General features: G+C 42.8%; 1 protein-coding gene across 11 annotated transcripts in view; it reads left to right on the forward strand.

Moving 5' to 3' along the window:
* Positions 1 to 19,318, forward strand: part of tlr22 (toll-like receptor 22) — a 53,709-nt gene that overhangs the window by 1,146 nt on the left and 33,245 nt on the right. For 2 of the 11 annotated variants that reach the window (XM_088604733.1, XM_088604731.1), the window contains exons 2-3: positions 1,361 to 1,420; positions 3,395 to 9,411. In XM_088604733.1, the coding sequence (XP_088460859.1) occupies positions 3,603 to 6,473 (2,871 nt within the window). In that variant the 5' untranslated portion in view covers positions 1,361 to 1,420; positions 3,395 to 3,602 and the 3' untranslated portion in view covers positions 6,474 to 9,411. The other 9 variants (XR_015926197.1, XR_015926196.1, XM_088604729.1 and 6 more) reach the window with 8 other exon arrangements.

The raw sequence follows: 19,318 nt of genomic DNA on the forward strand, positions 1-19,318 counted from the left end.
TCGTTGGTGGTGGTGGGGGGCGGCAGTAGAGAGGAATGCAGTACTGTACTGTGCTGTAACGTGGTGAGGGGATTGCGGCGGTTCGGCGGAGAGGACGGCCTCAGAGAATAGGCAGGCTTGCAGCTTCACGCAGGCAGAGGGCTCCTGGCCCTTCCTGGTTACACAGGTGTGCTGCTCACCGGGCAGAGATAAGGGGAGAGAGAGGCTGCAGGCCAGACTTCAGGAGAAAGAAAGAGAAAGGGCAGGAACAAGTTCTCCCAGTTTGCCAGACAGTGCAAAGAAGGTGAGCGTTGGTGGAGAAGTGGGGGGGGTAGATGCTACTACCCTCAAGATCATGGGGCAAGTGTCCCTAACTCCGGGGTGGGAGTGGAAGGCTATTACCAGTGCTCTGTGGGCACTTCAATAGTAGTGGGGTAATACCAATATATGACTGGAGTAAAAGGTGTCTAGGTTATGCACAGGTACAGTAGGTACATCCACAGTAAGTACGGATCAAGGTTACAGAGCCCCAGTAACCTTGCACAAGGAGGCTAGGGTACATCGGTTTAACAGGGTGGTCGGTGATGTGGGCCGTGTCTTGGTTTGGTGTGGTGGGTGGGATCGATTTCAAACTGATTCAGAGGTTCTTGAGTGGCCCTCGCTGTGTGTGAAAAGCTGCACAAGCACTTTTTCTAGACTATTTAATGAAGTTACATGTCCTAGCTGAATGACTTTATGCTTTTGTGTTGCATCATGTATTACTTAACACCATTTATGAAGCCGTCATGAAAGAGAAGAAAAACATTACAAAACAAACACAAGAAAACAGATACAATGGTCAGATAAAGAAGGTAATTATCTACTGCACTTCCCCTCTCTCAATTTAAAAGGAAAGAAAAAAAGGAACTGCCATGTGGCTATTAAACAAAGGAAAAGAGAGATTTAGACAGAAAATAGTGGAATGTTCTGGACAAACAAGCAAGTTATTTTATTAAACCGGTCTGTGGAAAGGCACTGTGTTTTGTTCCAGAGCAGTTCTGCATCACTTTAATGCCCCTAGCTGGGGCAGCGTGATGAGTAAGTAACACAAAGGGAAGATCCCGGCAGCCGCTGCGGGCCGTCGCTGTGTTGTTGCCGTGGGAGGGCTTCCTTAAAGCGCACTTCCTCACCGCCGCCCGCCCTGGCGGCGCGGAGACGCGGTGGAGCTGGGGAGGACCCGGACTGCCGGGATCTTCTGCGAGGAGCGGTGGCTGGATGGACGTTCAAGTTCCGGTCCGGTGTTTCAAGTTTCAAAGTTTCGGTCCAGTTTTCACTTTGTTATTTTGGTACTTGTGAGGTATCAAAGATATTATCTGTAAGGTAATTGTGCTTGTTCTGTCAGTGCAGAGACGGGTGAAGACAGCAGTAAATCCCAGCCTCAGCCGTGCTCAGAAGTGCGATGGTGAGTATTATTGCATTTGACTATTTACTTAAAATATGTATAAATCTCAGAACCAGCCTAAACTTTGCAGAGAAGGAGAACTTACACTTTTACTTACTTCTTTGTAGCCGTATCTTATCTGGGTTTTTAGTTGTTTTTCAAGAAATGTGTAAATGAGTTTTTATTGAACTAGACTCAGGGTTGGTGTTCTTCAATGGCAGAGATGCGAGAATTAGATTTATTTTTTAGGGGCACAGATGTGCTGTGGGAAAATCATGCAATTCCATGAAGGTAGTTAATGTTGAATAAGTATGTAGGAACTGCATAAGAATAAGATTGGTTACACAAGAGGAGGCTTTCCGCCTTCTGAAACTCCTAGCAATGAAGATGGGAAACAGAACAGTTTTCAGTTTGTTCCCCAAACTGTTTAGTATAGTATGTAGACATAAATACAAGTACTGTATTATATTGTGTGTAAAAGCATCATGACGACATCTAGTGGTTGATCGCACACATTAAGCACCTACATGGTTTCGATTAGCCTTCACAAAGAATATAAGATCAGATCACTTTATTGGCCATATACAGCTTCTTGCATTAGGAATTTGTCTTTTCGCAGACCCCAACCTGCTCTCCATGAGACACACAGACAGGGAGAGAAGCTGGGGGTCAGAGCGCAGGGTCAGCCGGTTATAGTGTACGGCGCCCCTGGAGCAGTTGGGGTTAAGGGCCTTGCTCAGGGGTCCAGGGGAGTAGGATTCCTCTGCTGGCCACGGGATACGAACCGGCAACCTCCCAGCCACAGTGCCACCACTCTGCCCCTTTTTAAAAAATATTCAACCTGTTTAAAAAACGCAGGTTAAATGGTGACATGTTGGAATGGATACTGATTATTATGAACACTTCCATGTGTGGACAGGATCATGCAAGTAAACGTCAGCAGGGAGGTTACATTTACACGGACAAGGCGATGAACTAGTGAATTTCTAACAGGTCCCACATATGGTAAAAAAGGAAACAAGAAACTAAAACGCAAATACTTCACCCGAGAAGGCTGCTATAAACACATTGCCCAATAATCATAATTTAAGAGAAAATAATTAAAGGTACACTCGACTGTACACATGTACAAACAAAGGGTATTTGTCTAAACTAGCCAGTGTAGCCAGCAGCCATATCATTCTGCAACTCACAACTGGCAACCTACTGGAGCTCAGCAGGTGTGAGCCTGGTCAGTACCTGGATGGGAGACCTCCTGGGAAAAACTAAGGTAGCTGCTGGAAGAGGTGTTAGTGGGGCCAGCAGGGGGTGCTCACCCTGCGGTCCATGTGGGTCCTAATGCCCCAGTATAGTGACGGGGACACTATACTGTAAACAGGCGCCATCCTTCGGATGAGACGTAAAACCGAGGTCCTGACTGTGGGCGTTTCTCGAAAAGTGTAGGGGTATAACCCCGGCGTCCTGCCCAAATTTCCCATTGGCCCTTACCAATCATGGCCTCCACATCTATGAATTGGCTTCATTACTCTGCTCTCCTGCCCACTGATAGCTGATGTGTGGTGAGTGTTCTGGCGCACTATGGCTGCCGTCACATCATCCAGGTGGGGCTGCACACTGGTGGTGGTGGAGGGGATCCCCATTACCTGTAAAGCGCTTTGAGTGGAGTGTCCAGAAAAGTGCTATATAAGTGTTAGCAATTATCATTGCACTAAGAAGTGCATACTTTGCAGATGAAAAAACAGGCTCAACCATTTAGTTAAATGTTTCAGCTGAAACACACTCTAGGATATTTTTAGGATTTACTGAATATAAGATTGGAGTGCTGAGCTAGCCCACAGTAAGAACAAATCTGCTCCATTAAAAATAAGTTGTATGTAATTCTACACGTGAAGAACCAGAGGTGTGGTCTGATGTTTGGTTCCCCATCTATTTGCAACGGGCTGTAAACAGATATTCTATAGGATGCATTCATACACTTCCACTTTTTCTTCACAGGAAGTTTTCATAATAGGATGAAGATGAAAGTGCTTAACGCAGTTTACCCCTAAAAAGCGATACTTGTTCCGCAACAGTTCAAAACGGAGCAATATTCCCATCTGAGTCACGGAGACTGTCGCTACCGGAAATTCTCCAGTCATCGTCAGCTGCAGAGACTGCTGGACTTTCTACAAAATAAAAAATATTAATACCTTTGGGGAAGAGCATGCATTTTATTTATCTATTCTCATGTTGCCTGCTGCCTACCTGGGTTCGTTTTGCACCGACAGCTGGGTACTCCCTGGGGAGCTGCGTGGCTCATGGCTCTCTCAATTATACCAACAGACTGAAGGTGCTCTGCTATTCGGAGCAGTTAGGCCTTGTGCCGTCTAACATACCCCCCAATGTCACAGTTTTAGATATTTCAGATAATCTCATCTCACGGATCCAGCTCGAGAATTTCAGAAACCTCAGCAATCTGAGAGTTTTGAACATCTCCCGTAATCTCATCTCGCGGGTGGCTGAAGGGGCCTTCAAGCACCTGGTCAACCTGCAGGAGTTGAACATGGCCCGCAACAAGCTGTCCGTACTTTCAGAAAACATTTTTGAGGGGCTGGGCAATCTGACAGTCCTACAGCTGGGTGACAACAACATTAAGAGCGTTGAATCCACGGCCTTTCGCTTTCTTCGGAGCATCAGGTTTGTGAACTTGACCACGAATGAGCTCCAGCATCTCAACAAGGTCAGACCCATTCTGAAATTTCCTCACCTGCAGCAGCTACATGTTGGAAACAACAGCCTTTTCACTTTCCAAACTGAAGACTTGTCAGATTTTCCTTTAGCCCTGAAAGTGCTTGATTTATCCTGGAATCCGTTAACAAAACTTAACGTTACAACCGACATCCTTCCTAAACTTGAGAGTTTAGACCTGTCATATTCAGGTACAAATGGTAGTGAAGAATGGTACATCCGAGATGGTTTTCTTCTGAGAGATGTGAAGAAACTGTCATTAAATGGTACCAACATTTCGGAAGAAGTACTATTTTCTGTGTTGCAGAGCCTGAACAGCTCTTTGGAAGTCCTGACAATGAGCAACTTGAAACATCTAAAAGTCAAAGCTTTTTTGAATGTAACCTGTCAGATGCTTCCTTTACTGCGGGTCTTTAACCTTCAAGGGAATAGTCTGGGCTCTCTCGGAGATGGGCTTAAGCCTTGCTCCCTCTTACGTGATTTGGATTTATCGAGGAACAAACTTGTTCAGGTTGCAGATTTTGTATTCAAAAACATGTCCCAGCTGCATGCTCTGAACCTTTCTTACAACCAGCTGAATGCAGTCCCGGTTGCAGTACGAATCATCACCAGCCTGGAAACTTTGGATCTCAGTTACAATAGCATTAGCGAGCTGAAGAGCTCAGATTTTGCCAAGATGACCATGCTTAAAGAGCTCTACCTAGTTAACAATCTTATTAGAGATATTAATGGTTCTGCCTTTCAGGACCTGATAAATCTTCGAAGCCTTAGATTGGGAAAGAACCACATTTGGATGATTACATATCCAATGTTTTTAAGCCTGCGCAAGCTAGTGGTTTTGGACCTCAAGTCAAACCAACTTAGTTCTCTCAAGAATGGTACCTTCCAGAATTTGAACTCCCTTAAATCACTGAACCTGGTGGATAATCAGATTAGTGAAATAGAAGAAGGTGCTTTTCAGGGGCTGCTTAACCTAACTACACTGCTACTGGGCTCAAATAAGATTACAGGAGACATCCTAAGAACAGGTACTGTCTTTTCAGGAATGCCTGCCTTGAGAGAGCTTCAGCTTTTTGATAATTTTATATCGTATGAGAGCACAGCAAAGCTCAAAAGCCCACCTTTCTCTTTACTGAAGTCCTTGAAAACATTGTCACTCAACAGCCAGGGTCACGAAGGCCTTCTCAATCTGCCTTCAAACTTTTTAGAGGGTCTAGACTCTCTAATAGAACTTCACGCTGGACGTCTGAACATAAACTTCCTCCACCCCCAGACTTTCAGCTACACTCCTAAATTATCCTTCCTTGATATTAGCAGAAATGCGATTGGCAATCTTACTCCACAGCTGTTTCAACCAATCCCAAACCTAACCGAATTCATTCTGACTCAAGGGCGTTTGCAAACCTTGGACTTCCTGATCCACGCCAATCTCACCCAAGTGAAGATCCTGCGAGCCAAAGGCAACGAGTTGACCGTCATCACCGAATCCCTCATCCGCTCATTGCCATCGGTGAAATACGTGGACCTGCGGGAGAACAGCTTTTCCTGCGACTGTGACAATTCTTGGTTCCTGAAATGGGCTCTGCATGACACGTATGCTCAAGTCATCTACATGAACACGTATTTCTGCAAATATCCGCCGAACCTGAGGGGAATGAAACTGATTGACCTCAAAATGGATTCCTGCAGCGTGGACTTGGAGTTCATCTGCTTCATTTCCAGCACCACACTGGTCGCCCTGACCTTACTGGCCTCTTTCTTCTACAGATTCCTGCGCTGGCAGGTGGTCTATGCCTACTACCTCTTCCTGGCCTTCCTCTATGACAACAGGAAAAAAAGGAGAAGGCCTGTCCTGCAATACCAGTATGATGCTTTCGTCTCGTACAACACGCATGATGAGCTCTGGGTCCTGAGGGAGCTGCTGCCCAACCTGGAGCAGGTCCAGGGATGGAGGCTGTGTCTGCATCACCGAGACTTCGAGGCCGGCAAGCCCATCATCGACAACATCGTGGACAGCATCTACAACAGCCGCAAGACCATCTGCCTGATCAGCCGGCACTACCTGGAGAGCGAGTGGTGCTCCAGGGAGATCCAGGTGGCCAGTTTCCGTCTTTTCGATGAGCAGAAGGACGTGCTGATCCTGGTCTTCCTGGAGGACATTCCTGCCTGCCAGCTGTCCCCATACCACAGGATGAGGAAGCTGGTCAAGAAGAGGACCTACCTGAAGTGGCCCGGACACAGAGAAGAGACCAGGATGTTCTGGCACAAACTTAACATTGCTCTCCAAACTAGGGGAGAAGCTGATGAAGAAAACCCGCTCCTGTCTGGTTTAGATACCCAGGACTGAAACAGGGATTTACTTTGCGTCTTACTTAGGAATACCTGATTATAGCTAAGCTGTCTAAAACAGTATGCCGGCACACAACATCAATTAAAGAACCCTTTTAAACATGGAGTCCTTTCTCCAAGGATGCTTTTCTATTCAATTCTCAGCTCTCTAAAGAAGACAAAAGGATTGAACATGTGCAAAAATGGCCATAAGTTTTCTACTGTATGTAATCAGAGGAGCTCTTGAAAATAATAATTCCTAACACTTACATAGCGCTTTTTTGGACAGTCCACTCAAAATGCTGTACAGTTAAGGGGCTACCCGCCACCACCAGTGTGCAGCTCCCAGCTGGATGATACAACGGCAGCCATAGTGTGCCAGTCACCATACACCAGCTATCAATAGGGAGGAGAAAAAAGTGATGAAGCCAGTTCGGAGATGGGGATTATTAGACGGGCATGATTGGTAAGGGCCAGTCATTTTTAATGACCACAGAGAGTCAGGACCTCGGCTTTATGTCTCATCCGAAAGATGGGGCCATTTCACAATGTAGTGTCCCCGTCACTATACTGGGGCATTAGGACCCACAAAGATCGTGGGGTGAGCTCCCCCTACTATAACCCCACTAACACTTCTTCCAGCAGCAACCTTAGTTTTTCCAAGGAGGTCTCCTTTCCAGGGACTGACCAGGCTCATACCTGCTCAGCTTCAGTGGGATGCCAGTTGTGAGTTGCAGGGTGATATGGATGCTGGTCAACAAAGAAGTTTTAGCTTAGAACTTTTAGGATAAGCCCTACATATGGATGGGTGTTATTTTCCTATTTTGTTATGGGAGCGTGTTAGAATATTATTCTAAACAATTCACAATTGGTTGCCCAACCTTTGATGAGCAGGAATGTTTTTCTAAGGTTATCATACATCTCTGTGATTAATGCAGACAGTAAAGGACTGTAACCCAGTGTTCACAGCCGTTCCTGGTTCAAGTGACCTTAAAGCTTCAAACAGATTGAAGGTGGATATTTTGATTGTTTTAATTAGTGATTGAATGAAGGTGTCAAGCTAACAGAGAACCGGACAAGGATAAACTGGATCAATACTGAAACACACCCATGTTACATTAACTTTTGGAGGAGCCACAAGGAGGAGCCAGAGCTCTCCAATTCAGGAGTCTCCAACTACTGCAAATCACAAGAGCCCGAGTCCTGTGTTATAAAGGTTAGGGCAGGGACAAATGTAAATTTATAGACAACTAAGTAGTACAGTAGTTTGTTACATTAATGGGAACTCTGGTAGTTAAAGCCTGTCTGGTATCATGAATTTTGACCATTAAATTATCACAAAATACCTTAGCAAAAACTTTAAAAGCTGAGGTTTTAATGATTATCTATCCAATTTGCTGGGCTGGTACTCTCCGGAACTCGAGATGGAGATCTTACTTAGTGCTTCTCATTATTAGTCCTGAGGTACACCTCTGAGGTATACGTGTTCAGATCTTCAATGGAGCTCTTTCTTTATTAAGCTAATTAGACAATCAATTATTTGATTGTCAAAAAATTTTTATAAATAATTTCAGCTCTTAAAATGTAGGTACCATGTGAATTTTACTAATGAGAATGTTTGGCAGTGTAGTGTTTGATAATGTGATTCCTACCTGTTACTCTGCCCATTAATTGAGAACTTCCTGATACATTTTTATAGCTAATTTTTATATAAAAATGTAAACCAAGTTGAATTACAGATCTGTTTGTTTTATTGAGTGTATACAGTATAATGCTTGTAAAAGAGGTCGTTTCTGAAACTCAGACCTGGGTACAGCCAGGGCTTAAAATTAAGCATTTGAATAAACTAAGGTTTCAGTAATTCCAACTCATCGAGAGCTCAGCTGAAATAAAAACTAGAAGTCAGGGGCATGGTCTGAGAACAGGATTGTGAAGCCTTGCTCGGTATGAGGGATTCTCCATCCTGCTCCTGGTGGATCTTCCCCTGTCCTGCTGCTTCCCGCAAAAGAACCCAAAGCAGTGCTTTAGTTTTGCCATCATACAGAAGGGGTTTTGCTTGAGTCCATCATTCTGCATTATTTCATTGTCTACAACTTTATGCAATGTAGTGTTCGTACATTAAGGGGACATCACGGAGGGCCAGAACCTCTCTGGTCTTCCTTCCTCTTCGGCCCTTCATTAACTTAATTAGCTTTATTGGACAGAGTTGGTTCTCCCCTCTCATACATGTGTTCAACATACAGACATGGGGATGTCGTATTAGAATAATCTTTTTTATATGCTAGACGAAATGGTATGAGATCTAAAGAACAGAGTCCCAGTGGCAGGCTGTGCGTGACCCTGTTTAAAACTGGAACGGGCAGTTCAGTCTCACAAGCTTGTGACCTCAGCTGCAGGAGATCCTGCCAGATAAAAAAGGAACAAGTCTGGAATGAAGATATTTTGAAACCTTGCTCGGTATGAAAGGCCCAGACTACCCAGGCTGTTATTTCTGCTCATAGAGACCCAACATGCTGTTCAGTGGAGTTTTCTGATATTGTGGCCAGTGTGGGTATTGTACATACATGTGTGTAATGGAAGCAATAAATGCAGTTCTTGCTGGTGCTACCACATGGAGACATTAACTGCATTTCAGATTTTTATTTCCTGAATTCTGTTCTGTGTAGTACCTCAGTCAGTAAAAATTAATGTCATAAACCTCGCCTGAGGTTGTCCTTTTTTGTTTTTGGAGTAAAGTCAATGTTTTATTTTCTCATTCACTTTTTATTGTATCAGTAACACAGATCATATGGCAGTTTACATGGTAAGGATCATTCAGCCATGTGAGAGCAATTTTAGCTTGCTTTCTCAATTTAGTCAACCATGAAGTTGAAATAAGAAGTGTTAAGGAATGTTCTGTTTTTAATGCATCATAATGTCGTGCTTTACTTTTAATAAATTTATATTTACAGTTACAATATGTTTAGACCTTTTAAGTTAAAGCTTGACAACACAGCTACACAATGCTTGCTGTATTATACACACATCTAAATGGCTGAATATCTGTTTGGAAAAAAGACCACATTCAGAAAAATGTGCAGTAGGATATTTTGTTGTAAAAAAACATTTTTGTGAAGTGCTGGGGGTGGGACGTTTGACGTACGTATTGCAGTTTTTGGAAACCACTTTTTGGAAACATCATCAATGGACACTTACTCCATGTAAAATACATTTCTGGGAAAAGAATATTGTCTGAAGGTCAGATCTTTTTTTGTTCTCATTGGGTAACCATGAATTTGCAAGTTCCTTTTCCTGTTTCTGTTACTTCATCCGAGCAGTAATAGAAGACTGTCCTTATTTGACAGCAAAGAAAGCTTTAAAGTATTTCGAAGCTGAAATGAAACGTTCAGTTCTCTTGCTCGGTGGAGGTTGGTGGTGTTGGGGTTGGAAGGGAGGATTCCTGAGTTGGTCTCCTTCTGAATGACATTTCTGTAGAAATGTAGTTTCAGTGGCTGTATGAAAACCCAACAGAGTGATCAGCTCCTGCAGTTTGTGGATTTACTAAGAGATCTTTAGACGTTTTTTTCTGGTTTTATGAAATCTAAAAGTTTAAGGACAGCAAGATTCCCAGGCCTGGACCTGGAGACACCATGTCTGCTGGATTTTGAACCACCTGAGCGCTCAGTAAAATCACTGAACCTTCATAGTTTAATAAGTTGAATTAATCAACTAAAACCCTTTAATTGATTTCAGTTCCAGAGCATGCTGGAGGTCGCCTTTTAACTCTTGCATAGTTTTATTTTTCACGACATTTTCAACATAAGAAAGCTAAAGTTTTCAACAATTGAATAAAAAAAAAAACTTGCAATTGTTCCAACCAAGTAACTTGTTGGTTCGATTAAAAATTCAAGAGCCCAACTGCAATTAAAACCAGCAGGCGATTGAGTCCCCAGGAAGAGGATTAGAAAACCCTGAACTAAACCAACAAGTCAAGCATTCTGTTTCTGTTTTAAACATCTTAAGGGAGCAAATTTAGTGACATTTCTACTGCACACAAAATATCGCCAGGAAACACTGCTCTTTTCTTGCTTGTTGTGAGCTGTTTAACTGAGCCTGAGTGCTTAATGATTTAAAGTGTTCTTTATCCTTTCAAACAAATAGCAGATGGAAATTAAATAAATTTCAGAAATGGCAAGACACGTGGCTTCTTTAAATCTGAGGCAGTCTTGATTTGGGGATTAGTGCAGAAAAATAATGAAGTTCACTCTTTAGCCTCAGTACAGACCATGAAAACAGTTACCAAGTGTCTCAGTCAGCTCTGGCACAAAAGTCCTAAAGGTGTTTTGTGCACAGCTAAATGTATGGAAGCCTTCTCCTTATATTGTTTATAGCTCCCATCCGTACCTGAAATCCCTGAAGTGATCGTGGGGTCTTGAACAACCTGCCCACCCATGCTGCAGCACATTTTCTGGCTGGACAGTATACAGTACTCTGATCAATATGCTACCAGAAAGCAAATAAGCAAGACAGGCCAAATGGTCTCCTCTCATTTGCAACCTTTCTTCTGGTCTCATTCGTGAGGGCACAGGGTCTCTAATCTAACCCGGAGAACACCAGTCCTGAAGATATTATACTTAACAGGTAAATCATCACTTTCTAAAGACATGGAACAATTTTACCGGGAGTGATGGAACAACTAGAATAAGTAATTTAGTGGTCACTTGGGACAGAAAACAGAATACCCTCTGGCCTTCAAGAAACAGAGCTACCTTAACAAATTACTTCCAAGTGTTCATAATATTGCAACACAGGTGATTTAACATGCGCTGCAGCACTGTCTGGATTGGGGCTCTCCAGGATCAGGGCTTGAGACTACTGTAAAAATGTAACAAGACTCACAGAGTGTTATGGTGACAATGCCTCTGCCAAGAGGCAAATTTTAATGACACACAATTTCTCAAAATAAAGAAATAGCATAAAACCTGTACCGAATTATGTTCATTGCTTCCAATATCCACCTTCCAGGACACAGAGCATGGTGTTTCTTTCACTTGAGCTCTCAATTACTTTCAGCTAGTGTTCCCAGCCCTGTCCCTAGGGGAACACCTTGTCTTCTGGGGTATGTTCCTGCCAAATTGTTAACAATTTCATTTTTATTTCTATTTGAGCCATAATTTTTAAACATGCTTTTCGCTCTTAAAAGGTCTAATGGAATTTGTAAGTGGTATCTACCCTTGACCAGTTTCTGAGTTTCTGAGTGCCCTTGTACTGGTGTGTTTACTGAAATGTAACTAGATGAACTTCAGCAATGAAATCTCTCATTATGGGAGTGATTTTCATCCCCAACTGTGTGTGTTCACGATGAATCTATCACCTATTCCAAGCTATTTAGACAGAAATAAGGTAGCATGCTCTAAATAAACAAGTCGAGAAGAGATTACATAAAATCTGTTCTGTATACTGAGTTGTCAGAACAGTTGTCTGTTAGCTGTGAAGCCAAGGACAAGTTAGGGCAGAAGCAGGTGGACAAACGTTTAAACAAGGAATGGGTTACCAGCAGTGATGAGCAGCATTGCAGGAATGAAAACTAGCTAACACTGGGATCTCTCAGCACTAGGACTGGGTACTGACTTCCACTATGTGATCTAATTTGCACTGATTGTTGGGTCGGTTACTAAGGAGATAATTTCTGAACAAATGCCAGAAAACAGAGGGCTTTTGTCCAAAACACAAAGCGGAGTAAATAAATGCTTATCCTTTTGACAATTCATGCTCATCTATGATTAGTTTCTTCTTCTGCTTACAGCTTCTCACCAGAAGGTTGCACTGAGTCTGTAAGAGTAAGTCATAAATGTCATTGTTCAGCATCAGGACAGCAAGATGAAACCGCCTGTGGTTTCGTAATACTAAATACCCAGTAAAATAGTTTTGAGCGAACTGAGGAAGGGGTGTAAATCAGTAGAAACTGAAAAAATAAACATAAAAATCATAAAGTAATTCATAAAGTAATTTATCATAGTTGTGTATAAACCGAACATGACACAGCGGAACACTAACTATAATACAGCACTTTAACAGAACAGAAACCAAAAATCTGATTTTCAAGAGATCAATAAGCCATATTTGCCATAGCTTTTACATTGTGGCTGGAAAATGTAATGTCCATTTTCAATTTGTGTTTTTTATTTTGTGTGTGTGTGTCTTTGCCTTAATGTTACATTGAGGCAAGATGAAATTGAAAAATAATTTTCACAAAAAAAAGTTAATACCATTTTTTTTCCCTCTGGCGGGAGAGGGTGGGATTGTTTACAAGTTAATAATCAAGCTGTGGTTCTTGTTGCAGGGGACTCTGAAACATTCCAGATTTTTTCTCTGGTTCAGCAAGGCACAAACCAAAACCACTGCCATCATGGCATTTTTCTTGAAAACAGCTGTCGGCTCACGTGCTGTATTCAGTTTTGGCTCGCTCCTGTGTGTAGGTAAGAGGAGAAGAAACAGGATGAAACAGCTCACAAAAGTCGGTGACAGCCCATTGCACTCGTTCAAATTCCATTCTGGTCCTGCGTGAGGATTCCTTTCAACTCTCCAACATGTTTTGAGGAGCCTCTAACTGTCTGAGTGAAAGTGATTAAGTGGTTTAAATTTAAATGGCATGACAACATTGCATGTGTGATTACTGCTGCGTTGCCCCACGCAGAATGACTTCACCCTGTGAGCCACGGTAATGGGAGAGCCTTCCTCTGTCATCCTCAATTCCCTGCTGAAGCTGGGGGGAAGGTGATCAAGCCTGACAACGCGGATTCAGTTTCCAGTTTAGCCAAGAGGATTATGTGTGAAACCAGGTTTCACTGCAAAGCCATGGCCACAGGCACATGGTCCCACTGGTGTGTTGCTTTTTGCACCCCTTGTTTCCTAGGAGTCTCCCTTATCTTGAGCATTTCCCAGGGCAGACTGTCCCGTTTATTCTGCTGTTGCAAAGGTCACATTCTGTTGTGAAGCCTACTGTTGCCATGTTTGATTCTGTTCCGTTGTAAATTATATGATATTCTAAAATACAGTATTATATCTGAAACTTTGGTTTAGAAATCTACCACCGTTTCCACTCCATCCTAGCTACACCATATTTCTTCCCTTAGACACCCCTGTCTTTTTCAAAATTGTTTGCAGAGCAGCATTTCCCAAATCTGTGTACTGTAGCAGGAACCCGTGAAGCGTGGTTCTGGACCCTGTGCAGACGGTATAATCCGGAAGTGAGTGGAGTAGGACAACGGGGAGGAGATGATGAGGATCAGGGCAGGTTGACAAACAGGGGGGCGTGACGATGGTGAACTGGTGCTCGGGGGGCGAACTAGTCCAAGGAGTCCAGGGGGGAAATCCGGGGCGAAGTCCAAGGTCCAAAACCGGGTGATCCATCCGAGACGAAGACAAGACAAGGTTAAAAACAGGAACTGGATCCAGTACAGGGACTGGGAATAAAAACAGGAAGACGAGGCCAGGCGCTCTGAGCCCGGACTCAGATGGTCAGGACGCTGTGATGAAGCCTATGCCACTGGTAGGCGGGCTTCCGGGCGTCCATCTCCGAATGCTGAGCCAGGAATAGCAGGATCGCCAGGCTGAAATAAGGAGGGTCAGGATTGTGGGCAGGTGCACGTAATCAGCAAAATAAGAAAGAGCTGGAGCACCCCTAAGTGGAGGGATTACGATCGTGACATGTACTCAACCCAGCTGAGAATATAAAAACCAGCAGCGTACGATGAACCCCTTGCAAGTGACGCTTGAACACTTTTTCATCACAGTGAAAAGAAATGTTTTAACCGTGATCATTAAAAAATGTGTGCTTTAATTGCACAATGGATATTGATCAATTTTATCATTTAAATTCTATTTAAGTCCACATGAGCTCACAATACAAAATTGTTGAAAAGGACTGCAATCGTTTCAATTGCAATACCAATGACCAGCAGCATGCTGACAGAATGTTAATAATGGACCTGCTTCTATAATAAGAGTTCTTCCTCAAAGCTTGTCTTTGCAATGTCTTAAAAAGTCTATTATTTTTGCAATTGTATTTTCAACATGTGTGTTATTATAACCACAAACACCATAAACATATGCATTTATAAAGGCTGTCATATGTCAACAGGTTCCATCATTTTTTAACAACTTGGGTGGCCCACTAAATTTCTCTTCTGTTGTCTTTAGTCTGGACCCCTGCAAATCATTCTAATTTCAATGGACCAGTAACACATCCCTCTAACTCAGCCAAAACGCTCTTCCCCTCTCCTCTTGTGGGAGCCCTTTTAACTGTGCTCTTCTCCAGCTGCATATTTCCCATTTGGGAATTAGGGCATTTGGGATCCTCAAGTGTACTCAATGCTCTCTACATCACCCCTTTCTCCTTTCAATAAATACAAACTGAATCATGACAATCAATTCTACTTTCTGATACCTGTTCTGAGCAGCACTTTCAGAGCCTCCCTTATTTTGAAGACTTGATCTTTTTTTTCCATAATAAGTATCTTTCAGATGCCAGACCTTGATTCTTTTATATATTTTAATCAACTTTATTTGATATAGCATCTTTTGAAACATCTGTCTCAGAGCACTTTAAAATAAAAATGAAAAATGACTAAGTCCAAACCAAATCGGATACAGAAAATAAAGCCTTTCTAAAAAAAATATGCCCAGTGGCTTTTTTACAGCTTTCGATTCTCAAACAAAGTGTTACATTGATGCTTTACTATAAAGCACTTTTTGTGCGTGTGCTCTGACACCTACGTTTTAGTGAGTGAATGCAGTGTTCTCTACATGCGGACACAATTATACTGCTCTGGGGAAGTATTTGTTAGAAGATAACCTGTCTGCAATGAGAATGAGAAATGTGGTGAAATATTATGATGTCATTTGTCTCTGTTAGTCATTTTTAAATAGTTTTGGATATATCAACCAACTATTCAAAGAAACATTTATTATTTTTTTCCTAAATTTACAAAACCTTTTGTGTTTTTTTTATTTTTTTAAATGGATCGAAAAAGAAAATGGTCTATAATCATACTAATATGTTCCAGATCAGGAATTATGCCTGGTAGACGTTTTTCAAACAACAGATGGTTATAATTTTTTCTCCCTATCATAATTTTTTTTTTCTCTTCAACAACAATATCTCCGCCTAATCATTTCTTTAATGTTTGCTGGAGTGAAACCAGCTGTCTTTTGAATTCTAAATCACAATTCAAACTCCAGGCTCTCCTGCTGACAAATCAGTCTTCTATTTTAAACTGTTTCACATTGAGTGTCTTTCTATTGGGACAAATGGAGACTGACAAGGCAAGTGGACTTGCTCAGCCTCAGAGCCTGGGCTGCTCTCTGTCTAGGCCTGGACAAGGTCAGAGCGGAGGGGGGAAGAGTTCTGTATTTCACCTCTTCTAATTCTGCGTAGGTATTGGCAGTTTCAATTCCACTGCAACGATGAATGAAGATGGCGGAAACAACGCTCCGTTCATGCTGTCTTGTGGTTAATTACTTGGGTACTTGTAACAATACTTACTAAAGAAGAACTGCAGTCTCAGACCGGTCATTAAATATTGGCAAAGAAGATAAATTCATGGACAGTGTAGATAAATGTTACAGATTTCAAATGAAACACAAAATCGTGAACTTTGGGAAAGTACTGTATAGTCTCCGTGTTGTCGCAAGCCCCTGGTTCCCACGAACTGTGACGTGAAGCGGCCCTTCCTGCTCGCTAATCACTGTCCTGACTAACGCAATGCGATGTACGAGCGAATAAGTACAGGTTTTGCAGCAGACGTTCCACCACAGAAACATTTCAACATGACCTGCAGGCAGAGTTAACATGTAAGTAGTATTTGTTGGCAAAACCGTCTTGAAAGCAAAAGCAATATTTCTATTCGATTAAAGAGATGTACTCACTAGCCTGCTTGTTTACATTGTAAGAGGGCCGCTTCACCTCACCGGAAGTTTTGTGGCCTCGTTCTGAATTGAAACACGTGGTGCTGCGCATACCTGGGAATCGAATCTATTTTGTGATGTAAATTGGAGGTTTTACTAGTTCCTGTACATTTTACTTTTATTGTGGTCTGAAATGCACTCATCGACGCTGATTCTTTCTGACCCCGAAATATAAAAATAATGTTGCAGTTCCCCTTTAACAATGCGTTACATTTGCATTAGTGGTGGGATAGTTGTCAGTTTTTGTTACAAAATTCGCTCTCTCATTTTCAGAAGATAAGTTAAAATGTTAAAAAGTGCACCATTTGGCTGAGAAAGGGTGAGTATGCAGTGTAGGAAAGAAAAAATACTTAATTCACTTAAAATAATTCTGGATCACAGAGTGCAATTTTCTCTGGCACAAAAGTGTTTGAAAGTTGGTCTCCAATGTAGTGTCTGTATAAACTGTAAAAAATGTGTTATATCTGTTTAAACATTTCAAACAATTTTTTGGACTTGCTGAGATCTTGCACCCACATGTTTGGACCTGCACAGGCAGCAAGTTGTTTTTGTAAATATGAATCCAGACTTTTTTTTCAATTTGATAAACCAAAGAATAACTTAGTTAATTAGTTGATTTACATGCAAAGCCAATGTGCAGGCAGCAGACCCAACTGATTAGAAGTTAATGTCTCATTAGATTTGTGGAATTTAGTGTACAGTTTAGTCTTATTCAGTGTACAGTCTGACAATTTAATGCCTTCAATTAATCTCAGATGCTGTGCATTAAAGAGATTCCTTTTTTGATATTTCAAAGCAGTTTTTACCTTTGAAACAAACAGGCTTAAATATACATGTGCATGCGCTATGAAAAAGATTAGGGTTCCCTGAGCTATTTTAGGGAGCTAACCTGCTGTAATTTAAAGTCCTAGTTTGTAGCAAATGATCCCCGTGTGTGAAAAAGCCCAACATTCCAGAGCTGGCGCTTGGCCAGCTGGTGACTCCTGGCGTGTGATGTTCTGTAGTTTAACGGTTCACCTGGCGGAAAACGATGGTAAGATTGTTACAGTGACATCACTTCCCCGGGCATCCCAGCAGGATGTCCTGTCTGATCAGGAGCATGTACTGTACACCACAGAAGCACTGCTTTATCCTTCGTCTCAAGGGAGAACGCTGAACACATGGCATAATTCACGCCTTTCCCACTTGCATGATGGGCTTGCCAGCCTCGAAGTCTCGGTGATGCAGACACAGCCTCCATCCCTGGACCTGCTCCAGGTTGGGCAGCAGCTCCCTCAGGACCCAGAGCTCAGAATAACCAGAGTAAAATGATGACACACATACAGTAAAATCAAGGTTTAAGGAGCAGGATTCTGCTTTTCAAATGTGTTTCTATTGAAAATTCCCTGAAACACTTAGAAGGCCGTTAATTGGAGACAGATTAATTAAGCACCTGAGACACAAGCACAGTGCTCAAGCTTAGCTATACTCCTGTAGCAGAGATTAGTTTCACATAATGTGAACCTCTGCTTCCACACATCTAGAGGGCGCTCCTGCTCGGTCCTGTTCCTAGTTTCCCTGTGCTTTTCTTGTTCTTCCGGTGTGCCTTGTTGTCTGGGGCCTTACATTTCCGGGTCTCCCTGTCCTCCTCGCTCGGCATTGGGATCGGTTGTCGAGAGGCTCGCCTCATGAGGTCGCCCCACGTCTGCTACCTGAGGGCTTATGTCTCACCCCTACTCCGCCCGATACCTTGAGCCAGGACCGAACCCCCTTATTTGCTCCGTCCCTGCCGCTATGCATAGGGTCCTCCCGTCTCGCTGGTTTCTCTCCACAGCTAGTCCCCGGCATCTGTGACAGTAAGTGTGTATAACATGTAGACTTTTCCCAATAGAAGCAACTCTGTGCTCTCCATATTCTATATTTAACCCTGTGAGACTCAAGCTTTGATGCAACCAAGAAAGAAAATCTAACATGCTTTACATGTCATAACATGCTTACACATACGCACTAGGTATTGAAATCAGAGGGTTTTAGGCAATCTATATAATTGCTGCTGAGATTCAGTGTCTGGAGAGTGGGGAGAATGTGAATGGGAAGGTATGTGAGATACTGTAGCTGTGAGACAAGAGCAACACATGCAAGCGGGGCACATCTTAAAAGGGATGTCCTGACAGGCTTTTCAGAGATCTCCATGACAAATCCAAATGAAGCACCTCCAAGCACAGAGACAGCTGATTTAAATTTAGCGTTACAGGGGAGTTATTTGCTAGGCTGAGGGTCTGAATCCTCCGTAGTAAAAAGCAGATTTGCTTGAAGGAATTCTCCGTGTCTTTTAGAAGCATGTCATTGAGCCTGAGATCTTCTACAGCCGGAGTAACAGGCCAGCCTTGTTATTACAGATTAGATTTAATGTGCCATTGCATGGAAAACATTCAAGCGGAGCTTTTTCATTTGCTGATGTCTTGTTCTTCAGTTCCCACACCAGACCTTGCTTTGCCGAAGGGAATCATAAAGACACAAGCTGAGGATCGCTAACCACCCGCCCTCTGGATGAGAGTGTTTGCAATGCAAAATGCGGTCGGGATGCTCAGGCCCCCACGCACCTCGCTAGGACGCGCCCTGTCAGTTTGGTCTGGGCTACACGCAGCAGCTGTGTCCACAAGCACATCATCTTGCAGCGAGAAAGCCAAGACATAGCCCTCGCCTGTCACTGCCATGGTTCAGCTACGGTACGTTTTTCAAACACGTTTAAACATCGAGATCATGAGGACAGATAACAGGAACGACGGGATCCTACTCTGCCTCGTTCTCTCTCACTACCCTTCATCCCAGAGTGCTCACAGGAGCCAAAAACCACATCCATTATTTCAACTAAAGCTGGGGTCACTTCTGCTTCCTCAGCACAAATGAATACAATTTTGTTCGAAAATTGAATTC

Source organism: Lepisosteus platostomus, chromosome 13 (assembly GCF_059453375.1).
Source record: "Lepisosteus platostomus isolate fLepPlt1 chromosome 13, fLepPlt1.hap1, whole genome shotgun sequence".
NCBI lineage: Eukaryota > Metazoa > Chordata > Actinopteri > Semionotiformes > Lepisosteidae > Lepisosteus > Lepisosteus platostomus.